Source organism: Saccopteryx leptura, chromosome 5 (genome assembly GCF_036850995.1).
Source record: "Saccopteryx leptura isolate mSacLep1 chromosome 5, mSacLep1_pri_phased_curated, whole genome shotgun sequence".
In the NCBI taxonomy this organism is placed as follows: Eukaryota; Metazoa; Chordata; class Mammalia; order Chiroptera; family Emballonuridae; genus Saccopteryx; species Saccopteryx leptura.
This window is the reverse complement of record NC_089507.1, coordinates 36,840,526-36,860,864: the sequence shown is the minus strand read 5'-3', so window position 1 is coordinate 36,860,864 and position 20,339 is coordinate 36,840,526. Positions and strand designations below refer to the sequence as shown.

The 20,339-nt window shown below is 48.6% G+C and overlaps 2 protein-coding genes across 2 annotated transcripts in view; one reads left to right on the top strand and one right to left on the bottom strand.

The window, feature by feature from the left end:
- Positions 1 to 7,172, top strand: part of SCFD2 (sec1 family domain containing 2) — a 400,811-nt gene extending 393,639 nt beyond the window's left edge. The window contains exon 9 of the mRNA XM_066385304.1: positions 6,134 to 7,172. Within this exon, the coding sequence (XP_066241401.1) occupies positions 6,134 to 6,226 (93 nt within the window). The 3' untranslated portion in view covers positions 6,227 to 7,172. The remainder of the gene's footprint in view (positions 1 to 6,133) is intronic.
- An 8,679-nt stretch (positions 7,173 to 15,851) lies between these two features.
- Positions 15,852 to 20,339, bottom strand: RASL11B (RAS like family 11 member B). Its single transcript, XM_066385978.1, has 4 exons — positions 20,030 to 20,339; positions 19,377 to 19,433; positions 18,068 to 18,144; positions 15,852 to 17,296 (listed from the first exon to the last, which is right to left on the bottom strand). The coding sequence occupies exons 1-4, from the start codon at positions 20,169 to 20,171 to the stop codon at positions 16,826 to 16,828; spliced, it is 747 nt and encodes a 248-aa protein (XP_066242075.1). The 5' UTR covers positions 20,172 to 20,339; the 3' UTR covers positions 15,852 to 16,825.

Below are 20,339 nucleotides of genomic sequence, written 5' to 3'. Positions count from 1 at the left end.
CTGGCACACGCCACAGCCAGTCGTGCTCAGCTCGGGCTCACTGCTGACACGGCACAGGTGTGAACTAGACCCTCCGTGCACCAACAGATTCCCAAAGGCACCCTGGGCAACCAAGAGCCACTCTGACTTGGCCTTTGATGTAAACTTCCTTCTCTGTTTAATATCCAGCCTACACTCTAACTGAGCATCTCCGGTGACAAGGATTTGTCCCCCCAAGGCAGTCTCTCTGAGTCTCTATCCTGGTCTGTCTGTTAAATTGGACTACCTGATTATTCATCTACTCTGTGCCAGGCCCTGGTTCTTGTGCTGAAGATAGAGCGGTGACCAAGCCAGACACGGCCCTCCTCCAGGGAGCTCACACTGTAATGGTGGTGACTGACACGAAACACGAAAACCCCACCCACCAGAGACAAGCGTGCTGAGAACACAAGGTGCTGTGGTGGGAGTAACTGGGTAGGGCGGGTCCTTCCCCTGGAGGAGAAGGCTGTGGCCGAAGTTAGAAAGGCATCCAGGGACTGGCTCTTCAAGGGAAACTGACAGACTCCATTAAAGGCGCATCCAGAAGTGAGTTCTCTTTCACAGAAAGTGATGAAGAGTGCGTGAAACAGTGGGGTCCGGAGCACATTCGCACTGGTGCTCCCGTCGGACTGCTGCCATCCTCTGAAATGGGAGCGTTGCTGGACGCGCCGGTGAGAGACCGTGGCAGCTGGAGAAGGTCCTCTCCCCTGACCACCAAAAAGGGGGCAGAGAGCCACTCCCTCGCCCATCGCACACGGCCACCGCCACAAGGCTCAGGAGGCATTGCCCGGTGCCTGGCACTGGCGGCACTGGGCTCCGTCTCACCCTCTCGCTGCGTGCTGGGCTCCTTGCCCAGACAGCGCTGCGGGCTGGACTCAGTGGCTGGACAGTGGCCAGGAAGCCAGCAGCAGCCTGGGATTGTGGGAGGAAAATAACAGGGAAGCGCCCTCCCAGAAAACACAGGGACAGGCCAGCTCGGGAGCCAGGAAGACCAAGCGGGCAATCTGACCCAGCCCTCCGCCACCTCTTCTAGGCACATGCATGTCACCCCCTACGCTTTCGTGTGGTTCTGCATTCCTGGCGTTAACCATTCGCTGAGAATGATTTTTTAAAACCTAGTCCCAGAAAATTGCTCATACACCTCAATCTTGCACAACTTTGGGGGGTTCAAGGAGACCTAAATCCTGGCTCTAAAACCTGGCTTCCCTGAGGTGGATGGGAAGCCCAAGGAGAAAAGTCAAGTGATTTTAAAGAAAATCAGAAGGGATGAGAGTGAGGAGACATGACTCACACTCGGCGCTCTTCAGGGGAGGCAGGTGAGCACAGCACTCGCCCTCCGGCGGGAAGGCAGGCCCGACAGCGCACGACGCGTCCTCCAGAAAGCTTGGTCACGTCCATTCAACTGACCCGCTGTCCCTCTGCCTTAATGAACACACTGTTGTGTTTAACCTAAGTGTGAGCACGTGCACATGTGTGTGCACATGTGATGCTGAGCAGGGCCTTGAACAGGACATGTGCTCAACACCGGGTCGTCAAAGAGACGAATGTGCAGCTTGGTGCCTGTGCGCAGGTATGGCACTTTTCCTGGGAAGAATCTCCCAAGTTTAAAAGAAAAAGGGAGAAAAACATTTCATCCCCTGCCAAGCAGAGGGTTATGGAATCTAAATCCTGGACTGCCCGCCTCCTCTGTGCTAAGCAGAAATAGGACCGGAAGATGCTGGCACCTACAAATTATAGTGATGGCCGGGAGAAGTGGGCAGGGGAACAGAGTGGGGGGGTACCCTCCCAGCACTGGCTGGTCCTGAGCGGGCTCAGGGCAGGCTGAGAACAAAGGCTGACCCGTCCCTCTCAGAGGACCTGGTGTCCTCCACCCCGTCTCACAAATGGCAGTTTCCATCAGTGGTCTTGGCTGCCTGGGAAAAGCCAGGTCTCTGAGAGGAATTCTCTAACACTCACTTTGCCCAATATCACACATTTGATTACTGTGTTTATCAAATTTACATTTCCTAAATCACAGGCTAGTTTCAGACTCTCTTCAGCTTTTTCTTTGTCATTTTTGAGTGCCTTTTTCCTCCATTTGCCTTAATTTTTAGAATATGCAGGACTATATTTAACAAAGTAATGCAGAAATGCCATCAGTTGAACAGGGGGCAAAAAATATAACCTCTGAAAATTCTCAAAAGCAATCTGAAAACCAAAAGATGCCCGAGATATGAAAACGCTTAAGGACCATCAGCTGTTGCATTGTAACTGAAATGTCAGCAGTGCAGTCCTGCATGTCCTGCAAAACGGGAATGTGACATGAATAGGCTTTTAGTTGAATTGATGTGAAACAAATTTACCCAGAGCTATGTGAGCTGTCTTTTACTAGAGAAACTCCCTGCTGACCGTTGCTAAACTCACTGCCTCCTCCATTGTCTTACTGTTTTTGTTCATTCACTTAATCATTCACTAACTCAATAGTGATCTGATCGAAGACCTAATCTGATCAGGTCTTATGCTAAGACACAATAAAAAGACTCAGTTAAGGAAACGGGGAGGACAGGGTGATACCAACAGCCATGGGAATACAGTCCGTCTTGACGGGTGGGGGATGTCCAAGAAGGCTTCCTGGAGGTGGTGATGCCTGAGCAGATGAGAGGTCTTCAGACAAAGAATGAGGGAACTCATGTTCCAGACAAAGAAGCATCTCCAGATTCCAGTTGTGAAGCTGAAAGTAGTGACGGTGGCTAGAATGTGGACGTGATGGCGAGGGGGGTTGGTGGCAGGGGCTGCGTGCGGTGTGTATCACATTCTTAAGTCCTGAAATGCTCTAAGTGGTCGGGCTTTCAAAGGGCAAGGAGGAGACAGTGAGGATTTTAAGCCCCTGAGTAAAAGGATCAGATTCACTAGGGGAGGATGTCTCCCCCAGCCCCTGCTCCATCAGCCCCAGTGACTGCTGTGTGCCAAACAGAGGGAATACTGCAGAGGATAAAGCCAGTGAGGTGGCAATGAGGAGGAGGACAGCAATGGCAGCTACCATGTTAAGCCCCTCGAGAGCCTACCATCATGCAAAATATTTTGCATATATGTTCACATTTGACCCTCATAATAATCATATGAAGTGGATGTCACTATTCCTACTTCACAGACAAGAAAATCGAGTCTCAGTGATTAAGCAACTTCTCTTGAGTCATTTGTCTGGCAAGTGGCCCAGCTGGGGTCCAACTCAGCATGGACACTCCTAAGCCTGTGCTCTTCTTAACCACTATGCAATCTGGCTAGAGCCCCGGTCTCAGCGCTGCTTTCTCCCCTCCTCCCAGGGCCCCTAACGTACCTCACATGCTGCCTGTTTGCCATCTGTTTCTCTTCAGCCCACCACAGAGCAGGCCCAGACACCCACACGCTGTGTAACTACCTGCTTGTTTAGATGTGAGGGGCCTGGCCTCTGGTTGCAGCTCGGTGGAGGTGACCAAACCCAGAGTCTCTCTCGGCGTGGCTGGAAGCCCAGCGTGCAGCTGAGAGTGATGCTCTCGGCTCAGTTACCACTGCTCTAGGAGGGTCAGCATCAACTGAGTCGGGAGCTTTTTCCCTCCCAGCCCCTCAGTCCTGCCAACAAGACTTGAAGCATCCTGAGAGACTCCCTCTAGCCTTTCCACCTGCCCCCACCTCAGCCAGGGAGGAGGCTGCCATCTTGGCACTGACACTAAGGACTTAGAGGCTGGCAGTGGTGCAGAGGAGCAAGTCACAAAGGCAGAAGTGTTTCTGAGCTTGTGGTCTATGAATCCTAGTTGTCCACGAACCTCCCCTGAAACTCGATCCAGAGTCTTGTGTGGATCAAATAGGAACATATGCCTATTTCTTAGTGAGTTCTTAGCCGTCATAAAATTCAAAAGGAGGCCTATGACCCATCATCAGGCCACAATAAAATGGCAGCTCACGACTGCTGAGCACCTCCCGTGCCCGATGCAGTTGACCTTACGTAAGTAAGCCTTACCGCAGAGCCCTGAGCTTGGGGCTGTCCTTCTGGGAGAGGCAGGTGGAGGCTCCAAGTCAGGCAACTGTTCCTCAGGGCTGCCAGTCAGCAGGGGGCTGAGCTCCGGGGGTCTGCTGGGGGTGCCGCCACTAGCCAGCGGTCAGGCGGGGCTGAGCTCCGGGGGTCTGCTGGGGGTGCCGCCCCTAGCCAGCGGTCAGGCGGGGCTGAGCTCCGGGGGTCTGCTGGGGGTGCCGCCACTAGCCAGCGGTCAGGCGGGGCCGAGAAGTCCCTGAGGAGCCAGTAGGACCCTCTCCAGAGCCACACAGTCCAGTGGTGTCCCCGCCCTGGGTGTGGGTGCCAGGGGAGGCCAGCTCTCGCTCACTGCCCTCAAACTCTCGTCATGTGGCTCTCAGAGAAAAATGTGAGCACAGATTTCAGTGTAGTTTTTTCTGCCTAAGACATGACTGGGCTGACATGAGCCCTATATGTTTAATAGCTGTTTCTAATATTTGTTTTAAACAAAAAACATCAATAACCCTCATTTTTTTTTGTTAACAACAAGAGAACTATAAAGTGCTCTTTCTCTCTTCTCCAGCCCTGACTTCATCCCCTCCGCTCGCTCCGCAGCAGAGTGTGCGGACTGTTTTGGGCCAGTGAGCTGGGAAATGGGAGTTGGCTAATTCACTGGTTTGGTTACACCTGGGACAACTTTGGGGGGTGGGAGGGGAGAAAGTGAAGAGTGTACCGACTTGCACTCTCCCAAGAGGCGCACAGCCGGGCGGTGTGGCCACGTGAGGCTGCCGGCTGCCGGCCTTGCAATGGTCTTCACTCAGGTGCTAGGCTCTGAATTCTGATTCTAGAACCTCCCCCGCCCACTTCCCCTCGTCACCGCCTCATCCAGTGGGTGCTCCACACCTGCCTGTGCAGAACCTCTTACCAAGCACCCAGAGCCCCAGCCAGCCCGAGGGGACAAGCCCTCCCCGAGCTGCAGAGACAACTCTGCCCCGGAGGAAAGACCGGACCGAGGGCAGCGGGAAGGGTCACCTGTCACAGAGACAGGCCCGAGAGGCCCACAAGTCCATGTGGGCACGGAGAGGACAGGAGCCTGGCCTGAGCCCTGGACTATAGAAAAGTGACCAGACAGTCACTTGATTTTGGAGCCAGCCTGTCTTTGGAATCCTGACGTAACTATTCTTTTTGTGTCTTTGGGCAAGTTTCTTAACTTTCCTGTACTTTTTTCTCCTTACCTCCAAAATAAAAATAATAATATGTCCCTGAAAATTTCATAGGGTTGTTGTGAAAGCTAAGTGGATATTAAATGAGATCATTCTCGGCTGGCACGTTATAAGAACTGATCAAATATTAGCTGCCAGCAGCATCATCATCATTGTTATGGGTTGAATTATGTCCCCCTCCCAAAAGATGTTGAGGTCTGAACCCCTAGGACCTGTGAATGTAACCTTATTTGGAAATGGGTCTTTGTAGATGATTAAGATGAAGTCACTTATCATGACCGTGTCCTAACACAAAGGGGAGATCTGGACACAGAGACAGACACGGAGAAGAGAGACCGTGTGAAGACACGGGATGCTGAGAGGGAAGCATGGAGCAGAACCCCCCCCCCCCAGAACCTTTACAAGGAGCCAACCGGTCATGCCAGCAGCACCTTGATCTTGGACTTCTGACACAGTAAATTTCTGTCCTTTAAGCCACCCAGTTTGGGGTACTAGGAAATTACTACAATCCCCATCGTTATTACCCACCACAGCATTTACCTCTTGGGGGTGCCTTCTCCTGCTCGCTGATGGAGGAGAAACCTCGGCATCAAGGTCAAATGACTGAGTCGCAATGTGGCAGTACGATCAAGTTCAACTCAGCAGCAAGGAGGTGACTGGGCTCGCCTTTCTCAGTGCCCGCTGGTTAAAGGGTCAGTAGGCACAGCCTGCTGCCCACAGGCCGCCCTTCCCAGACTGCGCACCCTTGTTCCACCCGGGACACTGGCATCCGGTGGCCCTGGAGCTGCCGCCGCCTTCTGCCTGTTCTCCGCAGGGCACACTCCATGCCTCCCCGCAAAGAAGTGTGTTGCATTTTATTTCTCATCGTCTGATCGCCTGAGATGACTTCCTAACTGTCTGCGTGTGTTTCCCCTCCTGTTGTTAGGTCATCGTGCTCTCCACGCGACTCCTGAAGCCGCTTGACGTGCCTGAGCTGTTATTCGCAACGGACCGGCTGCACCCAGACATTGGCTTCTGAGCATCTCCTAAGAAGATGAGACCTACCCACGATGGCAATGCCAATACTACATCTGTCAGCATTCAGGACACGCCTCCAAACCCAGTGTCCCTGGTACTGGTGTTGGCGTGACTGAATTCTGTCCGAAGGGTCTTGAGAAGCACACAGCAAAAGAATTTGCTTGCATTCCTGTGATTCTTAAAAAAAAAAAATTATTTTCATTCTTCTAATGGTGTCAGACTGTCTCTCAGCTGGCCTGATTTGTAGTAACTCCCCTGTATTCTTAATCCTCTATTTGCGATCTTCCGGATTCCACCTGCAAGCTCAATAATTCTAAATAAGTGCCTGCTGGTGAGCGTTGGTAGAGTGCAAGCCCTTTGATCTGTAGTTGCTACAGAAGAAACTGGACATGCTTTAGAATTATAAATGTGAGGCCAGTTTGTTTTTTTTTCTTAAGATTACATTACTGAGGAGGGAACATTGCAAATAGGATCTGAAGCTTTGCTTCTGTCCTGATCTGAGACATTTTTGAAAGGGGGAGGCAGGGAGAGAGTATGGACTAGGACTGCTCCGGTTGTAAATCAGCCCGCGTGACAAAGGGCCGCATTGTTCCCGCCTGCACACCCGCCTTTGTGGAACCCAGCGGGAGGGAGGGGGCGGGAGGCTGTCTCTGCCCAAACAAGGCTCCTCCGCTCCCAGAGGATGACCCCAGTCAAGATATCTGGTCTCAGGGAGTCGACATTTGGACCCCAACCCCTGTGACTTTTGTGATTTAGTTTCTATTGAAATATAAAGCTTTCTTTTCTATAAGTCTCAATATTCCTTCTGGATATAGCAGAAAAAAAATCTAGATCCATTTTGTTAAATTATATAAGAATTCTGGTAAAAATTAACCCAGACATTTGTAGGTGTGTGGTTGATGGAAATTTCTAACATCTCTAAAAGGTGTTTGTAATAAAGGAATAAAGTTGAAACAGAGTGTCCAGTGTGGATTAAATGGTTCTTGACAAAACACTGCCACTTTGTGAAAAAAAAAAACTGTGAAGTTGGAAGTCATTCTGAGACATAATCAAAGCAGGTTTTATAGACACTGACATTCCTTTCTTCTTCTTCTTCTTTTTTTTTTAGTCCAAGTATGGTTTCCACTTCACACCAGTTCTTTCATGGTGCTCCATACTGGAGACCTCAGATGCTCCTTTGATTTTGCTAATACCTGTATAATACCTGTACAGAAGTTTGTGTTTTAATAAGAAAATGGCAGCAGTCCCAAAGAAATGACCATTGAAGCAGAAATCACTATTTTATAAAACAAAAAAAATTCAGAAGTAACCTATTATGGGTCTCAAATCTGCGTTCACTCATTCAGTCAGTTGTCCCATTCCTTCCCAAATGTCGGTGAGCACCTGGCGTGTTCCAGGCACTCTGCTAGGTTCCGGCAGTGGTGGTGAACGGGTCAGACACGTCCCAGACTCCGCGGTTCTCACAGAATGAGCAGCTGGTGCTTCTGATGATCGGGCGCTGTGTGAGTATCTGCTCAAGGTTAAGTTTTAAACCATATGTCTATCTGCAAAAAGGAAACTTTTTTGGAAATATAAGAACCAAACTGCTAACAAGTGGCTACCTCTGGGAAGGAGTGTAGAATGAGAGGGCTAAGAGAAGGGAGGAGCTTGCTATGTTTTTTTATACATTCAAGTATTTCTTATTTAGTAACTATGTACTTAATTACAGCCTACTCAGCAGCTCATAATCTTATTGTCTTGTTTGTTTTGATAAAAAATGAATTTTAATCTACTTTATTGTAGTATAATTTACACGCAATGAAAATGGTCTTGTTTGAAATGCGCAAGGCATCGAGTTTTAACAATTGTGATTACCCGTGTAACTGTCACCACAATAAAAAACAAAATAGAACATTTCCACCATCTGTAAAGATTCCCTTGTGGCCTTTTACAGTCAGTTTTCCTCATCCACCTCCAGCCCCAGGAAAACACTGATTTGCTTTCTGAAAGTAGATACTGGTTTTGCCTTTTCTAGAATTGCACAAAAATGAATCGTACAGTTTGTACTCTTATATCTGGCTTCTTTCACTCGGTAAAATGTTTCTGAGATTCATCCATGTTGTTGTGCATCGGTCGTTTTCTCCTTTTATTCTTTTTATTGATGGATGGTGTTCCGTTGTACAAACGATGACATTTGTCTATCCACTTACCTCTTTTTTTTTTTTTTTGTATTTTTCTGAAGCTGGAAACGGGGAGAGACAGTCAGACAGACTCCCGTATGCGCCCGACCGGGATCCACCCGGCACGCCCACCAGGGGCGATGCTCTGCCCACCAGGGGGTGATGCTCTGCCCCTCTGGGGCGTCGCTCTGCCCCGACCAGAGCCACTCTAGCGCCTGGGGCAGAGGCCAAGGAGCCATCCCCAGCACCCGGGCCATCTTTGCTCCAATGGAGCCTTGGCTGCGGGAGGGGAAGAGAGAGACAGAGAGGAAGGAGGGGGGGGTGGAGAAGCAAATGGGTGCTTCTCCTATGTGCCCTGGCCAGGAATCGAACCTGGGTCCCCCGCACGCCAGGCTGACACTCTACCGCTGAGCCAACCGGCCAGGGCCTATCCACTTACCTCTTGAACGTTTGGGTTGTTTCCAGGTTCTAGCTCTTCTGGATCAAGCCGTTGTCAACCCTGAAGGTCTCGTCTTGGTATATACTTCTGTGTTTGAATTTCTTCACTGCAAACATGTATTTGTGTATTAATTTTATGGCTTTAATATATTTTTGCAACTTTTTTTTTTTTTGCCTTTTAAAAAGGAACATGCAAGAGCTTCTAATCTGAGATGACAAGTGGAGGAAGTTCCTGATTGTAAATGTTACCATTCAGCAGTTCCTGTGTCCCAATAATGCTCTCAATACTATATTAAATATGGCCGGAGGTGGTCTCTGAATGGTGCAGGGAAATGTCAGAAGTTTGGTTTACGGTCATCTTTCCGCTTCTCTGCGGCCACGAGTTGGAGGAGCTGAGTGAGCAAGGCAGGCAACCGGGTGGAAGGCTTTGGAGAAAAGGTCAGATGGAAGAAGTTCGTGGTGATCAGAGCTGGGTCTGAAGGAGAAGGTAGGAGGCCCAGGGCGGAGCACTGCCTCTTCAGTGAAAAGCAGGAACATGATGGAAACTTGATATAAATTCCTCAAAGAGCCTTCAGCAGGTAACGAAAGAGAGGGGCCTCAGAAAATAGCACATCGGCCCCTGGGCAGGCCTTCTTGGAGCCTCTGCGGCTCCCGGCCCAGGGACAGGAGGGGGTGGAGTGGAAACAGGCCCAGCTCTTGGCCCTCTGTGAAGGAACGGTGGTTAGACCTGAGCTCCAAAGTCTCCTCTGGGTTTAAGTCTCAGCTCTGCCACTTACAACATTGTGGGTCTCCAAGCCGCAGTGCCTCCACCTGTAAAATCCAGGCAGCAATGAAAGGACCTACCTCATGAGAGAGTTGCTGTGGAGAAAGCCATCCCTAACACAGCAGCTGGCACGTAACATCAGGAACCTATGTAGTTACTGCTGGGGCCACCGAGGAAGACGCCTCACAAAATGATACAGTCTCAACAGGAGGATAATAAAGAGAAAACCTGAGGCATCCCTGGGGTGGATCCACAGATGAGAAAATGGAGGGATAATGCCTCAGTCCCACATACATCCAAGATAGTGCAGCCCAGAGGCCAGGAGCAGGGCCTGCAGCCTGACTCAGTGACATGGGTTCCAATCCCACGTCGTCCTCATAGAAGCTCATGTCTCCTGGTCTCAGTTGACTGAAATCAGGCAGTGATAGAAACTAGCATGCTGGGTTGTAAAAATCAAAAGAATTAAACTTGCAAAGCACTCAGAGTATGGCACAAGGCAAGCTGGCTGAGAACACGTCAGTCACTATTGTTGTAAATGTCTATTGCTTGCTCACGCAGGGCCTATGTCTCTAACTGAACTTTCTCCATTGCTAATATTAGCCATGAAGTAATTGCATGGATTCTGAGACTGACACCCTGACTTAGCGTTTGAACTTCACCCAAATGTACCAATTCTAAAAGGACTTTCCCCCTCCCAGATGTCAGCCACCTAAAGGTGGCTTCAAAAGCCAAACTGAGTGGCAATGCTGAGTTTGTCCTCTCTGGGGCTGTGTCTGAGTGTTCACCACCTAAACTCTGGCAGCCAGAGTCAAAACAAGCAGCTACAATGGCAAACCTTCCGCCGAGCTCCTGCAGGCCACTCTCTCAGCACAACTGATAGAGGGGTGGAGATCTGTAGCAATTGACTTCACCTTTGTTGACCCTCCTTCTGGAGTCCACTCCCTGGCACACAAAGTGGGCACAGCAAAGTGTTTGGGACTTCTGGGGAGCTGCAGCAGGCAGCGAAGGGCTGTCCCCAGAGGGCCAGGGCTTATGGAAATGGCTCTGTTTACACCAGGGCCCCCTCCATCACAAGGTTATTCCAATAACAAAGAATTCCATCAAGCTCCCCCTAAGACCACTATTATTTATTTTACCCTGGTTACCAGAAACATAATCTCAACAACAAATAATCCAGTATCACAACTGTTGTCTGCTATTCCTACCCAAGGGACATGAAGATGAACTCCATCTCTAATTTTTTAAAGGAATTTTCAAAGAAAAGACCAGATGATGGAGGGAATTTGCGAAGGGAGCATGGTGGGTGGTGGCTGGGATCGCCACCCTCGGTAATAAACCTAATCCCCTTCTCTTCTCACCAAGTTAGGTGGGAAGTGAGGATGATAACGACTTTAGAAAACTTCTCTCTTTAGATATTGAAAGGAGTACAGAAAACACTAGCGTTCCTGGGTCCCTGGGTTATTTATTATAAGTGAATATCTAGAGCCCTACAGTTCCCTCTGGGCCGTTCCGGAGAGCCCTGTCTTGACTTCTGGGCAGACTTGGGGCAGCCCCACTTCCCTCCCGGATGCTGAGGCAGGACCAGGAGCTACCCAACTGCTCAGTTTTCAGTGAGTTGCCACGAGCTTGTTCATGTATCCAGAAAACACACTGGTTGTCTCCCGCTTTGGAACGTAAGGTGAATGTTGAAGTCCCATATTTCACCAGCACGAAGGGCTGACTGTAAATATGCCCAGAGCTGGGGGTAGCTGGTGGGCGACGTGCTGGGCGAGCCAGTGCCAGCGGCCGGCCGAGGGGCCGGGCGGGCTGAGGGGCCTTCGCCAGCTCCTCACCGCGCCGCGCCGGGCAGGCTGCAGAGTTCCGAATGGTTTTGATTAGCTGCAGGGAGGAAACTCGAAAGCCAGACATCACGACAGACAAGGATCCGGTTCTGAGGCAGACGGGCTATGGCTGTGGGCTGGGCCCCCGCCCCTGCCTGGACGTCTTTATTACTGAGCGGGGACTGCAGGCCAGCGAGCAGCCGGCTGATGGCAACAGCAGATGTGGCTGCGGCAGCCAGGCGGCCTCCGCCAGGGAGGAGCCGTAGCCGTAGTAGCAACAGGGAGATGGAGGAGCGAGACGGGAGACAGGGGCCGGGGCAGGGAAGGGCAGCGTGGGGAAGACAAAGAGGAGCGCTCCGAAGGCGATTTGCTTAGAGCAGAGCTGGGAAGCTGTGGCCAGCTGCCAGGGTCTAGGCTGGGGCATCCGACAGACCTGGGGGGAGTCCTGAACCTGCCACTTCAAAGCCGATCCAGCTACTGGATTCTTCGGATCCTGTCCTCGCATGCCCGTATCTGTAGGGGGACTAACAATGGAGTGTGGAGTTGGTGTGAAGAAGCACTCATACAGTGCCTGGCACATAGGTTTTCAATATGTAGGAACAGTAATTGTAACTCCCTGTATGGCCCTAAACAGGTTATTTAATCTCACTGAGCCTCCGTTTTCTCACCTTTAAAATAGAAGTCATTATTACCTTCCTCACAGGATTCTTCAAAAGATTAAAAGAGCTCATTTATAATCTCAATAAATTTAAATGTTCAATAAATTCTAATTCCTTTCCTTTCTCCATTCCCTTCTCCACCCTCCATGAGCACACATGCACCCCTCCCTGCCCTCACCCAGGTGGCACAGCAGGTGGGAGAGGGGTGTTCCTAGCGCCCTGTGGTTGTAGTCCAGAAATATAAAAACACTTTGAATGCTTACTGTGTGCCATGAAAGGCTATAGGGCTTGGAGACAAAGCTGCACTGAAATCCACACTCAGCCATTTTCTGGTCATGGGATATTGGCCAATCGTGTACACTTTGTGGCCTCAATTACTTTTTCTGTAAAATGGGAGAAATGATAAACACTTCATAGTCCAATATAAGAATTATATCTATAAAATGCCTATAGTGCCTGACCAGTGGTAGTGCAGTGGATAAAGTGTTGACCTAGGACACTTAGATTACAGATTCAAGCTGGCTTGAGTGCAGGCTCACCAGCTTGAGCATGAGGTTGCTGGCTTGAGCATGGGATCATGGATATGACCATGTGGTCGCTGGCTTGAGCCCAAAGGTTGCTGGCTTGAAACTCAATGTCACTGGTGTGAGCCCAGTGTCGCTGGCTTGAGCAAGAGGTCACTGGCTCAGCTGGAGCCCCTGATCAAGGCCCATATGAGAAAGCAATGAACAACTAAGGTGCTGCAATGAAGAATTCCTGTCTCTCTGTTTCTCTTGTCTCTGTGTGTGTCTCTCTCACTAAAAAATAAAAAAATAAATATAGTAAAATAAAATGCCTATAGAAGGGACCAATTAAAGGAATCTTAAAAAAGAACAAGTAATTTAAAAGTGACAAACAAGGGTTAAGAGATACTAATAATGAGAGGAGCAAAGGTAATGAATGTGAAGCTAAAATTCATAAGAAAAAAACGTGATATATTCTGGAACTATAAATAGTCGTGTCAGCCTGAGACAGTGGACAGAACTGGGACTTGGGTGGTTTCCAGCTCTCTCTCTTTCTCCCTTCCCCACCCCCCCCACCCTTGAGTGTGGCCTTGAACAAACCATTCTGTCCCTCTGAATGAGGTAGATTTCTCAGACCCCTTCCAGCCCATCTTTTTCTTTTTCTTTTTTTTCCAATTATTAATTTTAGAGAGAGAGGACCGTAATGAGAGAGAGAGAAACAGGAACATCGATCTGTTCCTGTATGTGCCCTGACCGGAGACTGAATTTACAATCTTGGCATATCAGAATGATGCTCTAACCAACCGAGCTATCCGGGCAGGGCCTTCTAGCCCGAACTTCTAAGGTGAAGTGAGGTGCAGCTTGCAGTTCAGCAAGCAGCAGGAGAGGTCTGCACAGGGTCTGCACGCCCCTGGAAGAGATGGAAAATAAGAGGGGAGGGAGCCATGTGCCAGTAATACACAGAGGGGCAGCACTGCCCAGCGCCTTTGCAAAATAAAGCCACAGGAAAATTCTCTATCTTTAATTCCAGAACATTGGTAGAAGACCATTGTTAAGTACACAAAGTTTAACCTTTCACTCGCTGGACATTTTTTTTTTTTAGATTTTATTTATTCATTTTTAGAGAGACAGGATTGAGAGAGAGAGAGAGAGAGAGAGAGAGAGAGAGAGAGAAAGAGAGAGAGAGTAGGGAGGAGGAGCAGGAAGCATCAACTCCTATATGTGCCCCTTGACCAGGCAAGCCTAGGTTTACAAACCGGTTACCTCAGTGTTCCAGGTCGACACTTTATCCACTGCGCCACCACAGGTCAGGCTCACTGGACATTATTAATACAACCAAATAGAATACACAGACATGAAGGCAAACAGAAGCTAGTTGGAGATACTTGTCACTCACTCTAATTTAAGATGTTTTTAGAATCTCATGTTAGCACCATTTCCTTCCCTCACCCCAACACACACTCCCTCCTCCGAGGTTAAGTTAGGCTTGAAGTATAAAAAAATTGCCTTCCGTATAAGGTAAGGTTTGGGGCATCCACAAAAGGCCTGTCAAGAGCAGGGAGGGCGTTTACCCTGTGACAAAACAGAGTTTAAAGTCTGGCACCGCGCCATAGCAGGCCCTCAATAGCTCTTCATTTTGGCTGCGTCCCACAGCCCTGCATTTGCAACAGTATTGTACATATAAAATCTTATAAAGGATTGGGAACACTGAATATTTTAAACAATAATATAAATGGAGCCACTTTAAAATGGAGCCAGAGCTGCCACGCCCAAGGAACCGCCTTGCGTGTCTTATACCTCAACCCCTGGAATGTTAAAGACGGGGCAAAATGACGTTTGGACTGCACCTAGGCAACCTTGTTTCCTAAAGAACTATTTACAAAGATAACAAGATGACTACCGGACTGATGACTACAGGCATGAAAATTAAAAACAGAATGAACATCACTGTTATCTGCACCAAGAGAAATGCCTTCCTCCATTAATATAACTGTTCTCTTCCCTTTCTCATTAATACCCATTGCATTTGTCTCCTAATTGAAACATTAATGACTCCTGAATACCTCAAATAAACACTTGTTTGCCTTTTAATATAAAAGGCCTTCTTATTTTTAAGTTTACAATTTAGTCTGAAGACATTGATTCACGTCCTTTGTGTAAGTGTGAGGACATCATTCACAACTCAGAGCCTGTTTTTCTCATCTGTAAAATAGATTTCCTCCTGCACCCTCCACATCAGGCTCTCTGGAGAAATGAATGAGGTCAGATACGTAAAAGCACTACTGAAACAAATATAAGGTGTGATTACTTGCCCATAAAGACGGTGACTCACTGAGCTCGCATGAAAGCTCTGAGTTTTAGCATAGTCTAGTGGCAGAGGGAGGGGCGCTGACCAGCCAAGGTCAAGGGCTCAAAGCTTCTACAATGAGAACAAAGTTCACTTTTTAAAAGCAGCATACCCAAAAAGAGGTTTGCCAAATCAAGCATATATGGAGAAGCAGTAATCTGGTGTGGAAGCATTAATATCTTCCAGGCTTAGCTGAGATGTCTTCACAGCATAAAGCATAGAGCCAGACAAGTCTGGCTTACCGGGAGGATCAGAAGGAAACGAATAGGAGACATGCTATTCTTGAATGGAAAGCAGCAGACAAACTACAGTTTACAAGTCACGTGGTGTGGCCTTTGACAAGATATTTAACTTGTTTGCAAGCCTGTTTCCTCATCTGCAAAGTGGAAATAATAGCAGAATGCACCTCTCTGTTTGGGATTTTTTTTTTTTTTTTTTTTTTTGTATTTTTCTGAAGCTGGAAACGGGGAGAGACAGTCAGACAGACTCCCGCATGTGCCCGACTGAGATCCACCCGGCACGCCCACCAGGGGGCGATGCTCTGCCCCTCCGGGGCATCGCTCTGTTGCGACCAGAGCCACTCTAGCGCCTGGGGCAGAGGCCAAGGAGCCATCCCCAGCGCCCAGGCCATCTTTGCTCCAGTGGAGCCTTGGCTGTGGGAGGGGAAGAGAGAGACAGAGAGGAAGGAGAGGGGGACGGGTGGAGAAGCAGATGGGCACTTCTCCTTTGTGCCCTGGCCGGGAATCAAACCCGGGACTTCTGCACGCCAGGCCGACACTCTACCACTGAGCCAAACAGCCAGGGCCCTCTGTTTGGGATATTTAAGAGATAACCCTTAAAAGGCATAATGCCTAACTCAACACACTCAGATATTGAATAATTAATTCTTTGTCTGAGGGACAAAAGGTGAGTATTTCAATAAAGACCAAGTCTGACATCTGCTCTTTTAAAATGAGATTTATTGTACATAAAATAAATTAATTACAATTTAAGCCAAAGCATGAGTGGCTTTGTAAAGTGCATCTGTGTAGGAGATTTGTGCATCTGTTCACTCGCTGGAAGATAGTGTTTTTGCATGTAAGCCATGACTCAACCAGGCTTGGGAAGCAGCCCAGCGTCATTGCCATGAGCCATTTACACAAACCACACCAAATTCAATGGACACAATTTTTGTTTCCTGTACCTAATGCAACAGTCTTTAAAAAAAAAATTATACAATCTCAAAACTACTCAAAATTCTGAAGCTGAAGAGTTTGAGTTCTCAACCACTCAACACAGGCCCAACTAAGGAGTCTCCCCATGTCAGGCCATATAAGCTTACAAGATGTCTGGGTACACATTTTGGCCCATAAACCTCACACTTTGGGGGGGGGGTGGATGAGGAAATATTTTCCTCTTTGTTCTTTAAAAGGAAATCTGGGTACCCTTCAGGTTAGAAAAACACTATAAAGAATAGTGTTCCAGAGATGCAAATCTTCCTTGTAAAGAAGAAGGGGGAGAATGAAAAGAAAGAAGAAGAGAAAAAAAAGGAAAGCCTGTGAGAGCTTACTCCACTCTTTCATTCCCACTGTAACTCACATCAATATATTCGATGAAACTACAACTGACCATCATTTACAAGGTAGTTAAGGACAAAACCCAAAGAGATTATGCCCCCTCCCTCTCCACAGGAAAAGACATGGAGGACATTTCACATATTCAGAGGGTGGCTCAGTGGGCTCATTCAAGCCTCATCAGTTCTGTCCTCCACTCAGAACACCTCCTCTCCTGCACCAGTTCCATAGGCCCTCCTGGCCTCCCTGCTCCAGCCCTTTCTGGAACCATGAATTACTGTCAGCATTCAACGTTCCTGCACCGGAAGAACTTCAGGCTCTCTTCCTGTGAAGACCAAACCCCTCGAGTGCCTCTACTTCAGACGGAGGTGACAGTCCTCACTTTGGCAGAAAGGGCTTGCTTGAACCTCCTCTTCAGGTCCTGCATGTTGGGCGACTTGGGCCTGGGGATGAGGGAGGTTCTTCGCTTCTCTGGTGTGCTGCTCGGCGGCTGTTTGTGACTCACTTCTTTGCACAGGACGTGGAAAGCGTTGTAGACATCATTGTAATTTTCGCTCACAGACACTTCATAGAATGAGCAGCCCAGCATGCTGGCCAGCTGTAGTCCAAGCTGAGGGTCCACCTGTTTGACGTGCAATAGGTCAGCTTTGTTGGCCACAACCACCACAGGCAGCCGAGTGCCCAGGTGCAGCTGCTGGACGTGCTGGTGGAGCTGGCCAATGAGTTCATAGCTCTTGTAGTCGGTGACGGAGAAGACGATCACCACAGCGTCTGCCCAGCGAATGCACCTATTCAGCTGTTCGTTGCAGCTCAAGCCGTTCTCGTGGACCTGAAACAGAAGGGTGATGGCAAGGTGAATGGCGAGTTCAGAAAAGAACCCTGGCTTGGCTGGATAGAGAATTCAAAAAGAGCCCTTGACAGTAATACCAGGTTGCAGGCCATAAACAAGTTATATCCCCACACACTTTGGCTTTCTTGACAATATGTTGATCCAGCTGCATGGAGTTGGAATAAATAACAGTGCTGCTCACCACACTCAAGTGGAAAATTGACCTGCAGAGAACTCCATGCAGAGAGACTTTGTAGTTGCATAAAATGGGAAATTAACTGGCTAGACAGTAAGTCTGGGGAAGTAAAGATAGGAGCTGGAAGCATTTAAACCTGGATAACTGCCCAGTTCAAGAGGGAAAACACACACACACACACATACACACACACACTAGCATGGCTCTTTTGTCTATAGAGTAACTTTCCACAATAAAAAGTGATTCCAAGTATTTGGAGACTATATCTAGACGTTTGATTTTTAATGGCAAAACACAAATATAAAAAGTGATCTTTTTAACCTTAGCAAAGAAACTTTGCCAATTTCAAGTGTGTTTGGTTTGGTCTTTCCTGCTGGGTAGAATCCTTCTAAGGGAAGATTTCTGCCCCTCAGACTAATCTCCCAAATTAAGCCAGGTTAAGACTCACCGAGAGCCAGGTTCAATTAAAGTGTCAAGCATGTAAAAGCTTTGACTTGACTCCCCAACGAGAACTGAACAATTCTACAGCCAAGCAGATTCCCCACTGACCCAGGCCCTATCTCAGAGCTTCTTACCTGGATACCTGGAGTGTCCTGAACCTGAATAGCCAGGGTTTCACCTTCTATTTGGACTTGTCTGGTGTAGAGATTACCTGTCAAGGCAAAAAAAAAAAATTTTTTTTTTATTTTTTTAAACCATCATGTCCTTGTACAACCGCAAAAATATTGAGGAATATTTTTTTAACTGTTATTATTTTGAAAGAAAATATAACCTAAACCAATGCACACACACACACACACACACACACACACACACACAAAAGCTATAGCTTATCCTAGTTAATGGGCCTCATTCAGATTTTAACAACTGTAATTCTTACTCCATATTAGTGAATGTATTGAAACTAGGGCAAAGTTTACAAGTTTTTGGAAACTGATTTATCTAATTTTAAGCAGAGCTTTCATATTTAAAGTAGTTCCTTGAAGCACATTTTCTTGCTCAGCATGTGTGGGATTTCTGTTTTATTTTAATACTTTATCACTCGGACATATATTTATATTTTAGCTATTATATACAATGGCTTGGTCGGCAAATTTTGTTAGTAAACGCACAGCCCACATTACCAACTGAAGTGAAAATGTGACATCAGGACAGCCAACTGTGCATCAAAGCAGAAGGCTGCCATGCCTTATCTGGGGATGGTCTGTACAGCGCATTGCAAATAATCCCCCGCAGGTACTTCATGTGGCCTAAGGAATGAAGCAATTTGCTAACAGAACATAGGTTGAAAGCCCTTAAGCCTCTCCAATAGCTAGTCTTAATCACAGGGCTTGAAATAGTGTCCTCTTATTTATTCAGGAACGCTCCTAAAATTCTAGTGTGTAGTCATTTTTCTTTGTTAAGAAAAGAGAACTTTAGGTTTACAACTGCTCTCCTTTGGCCTTTGCTTTAAAAGGTCACCTCTGAAAGGCAGGCAGCCAGCAGAGAGGGGTAGGGGCGGAGGGGGGAGGAGCGGGTCATCCTTTTTTTTTTTTATGACTTTTGCAGCAGTGTTTTGAAGGGAGAGCCTCTTCAGAACAAAAGGTGCTTCCAACTGGGGTCCCTATAGTTAAAACATACCAAGAGGAATACTTCCAGGCACTTGATAAAATGATGAATGGGTCTGGAATGGAATGAGGCCAGATGGCAGTTATAGGAAGGGGGGAGCAGGGAGGAGGCAAGCGAAGTTGGATGTGGCAAGATCCTGATGCTGACTTTAAAAAAAAATCCCGATGCTGACTGTCACTCTGAAGGACCCTGCCTGCGAGACACCAAAAATTGAGAACAGCGGCACTGGAGCAAGCTAGAGGTATGCATTTTCCTCAAATGTATGTACTTCCTCACCTGCATTTCTTTCATAGTCACCGATGAAGCGTTTGGTGAGAAACCGGACCACCAGAGCTGCAGGTCAGAAAAGAGAAAGGAGAGTGGCTTAAACTGGGCACTTAAGTTAGACTGGTCTTCACCCCAACCCCAGCCTGGAAATCAATTCTCCCAGAGCAAGTCAGCCGACCACCAAGTGAAATCCACCCCCACCCCCCCACCCCCGCTTCTTGACCCTTCTTCCAGCCACATGGACAGGGGGCTAGAAGGAATGGAAGGCACGGTGAATTATGGCTCAGTGCAGCTGGAAAGGTCTTTAGCCCACCCCCTCCTCTGAGTCCGCCTGAGCCACACCTAAGCCTTCCAGCCGGCAAAAGTCTTTCCTAACCTTAAAGACCTCGAGGAGAGTTCATTAAGTGCCCCTTTGTGCCAGGCACTGACAGAGGTTCAAGAAACCCAAAGTTCTACTCCTGGTGTATCGGTGGTGCCGGGAAAGTCGCCTGGCCATTCCGGATCCCATTTCCCTCCTCTGTTGGACGGGGTTAGAAGCGATGCTGGCTCGGCTCCCTCCGGAGGGGCAGTCCAGCTGCAGCTCCCACCTCTCCCCTGCCTCGTTTATCCGCAACGTCCAGCCCCGGAGATAAACAGGTTCTCGCCCGAGTGCGAGGACTCACCAGTCTTGCCCACGCCGCTGGCCCCCACCACGGCGATCTTGACCAGCCGGCGCCCCGCCGCCCCCAGGCAGTAATCGGCAGCGGCGGCGCTGCCCGAAGCGGGGTACTCGGCGATGGTGCACATGTTCTGAATGAGGCGCATCGCCGCTCAGGCCGGGGCTGCTCCAGGCGGGACAGGCGCTGCGGGGCAGAAGGCTCGCGCTGCGCGGGAGCGAGCGGGAGGCTCTGGCCCAGGGTACCGGCGGTAGGAAGAAAAAACAACAAAAAGAGCACCGGAGTGAATACTGCAATCAACTCAAGCAGGCTCAGA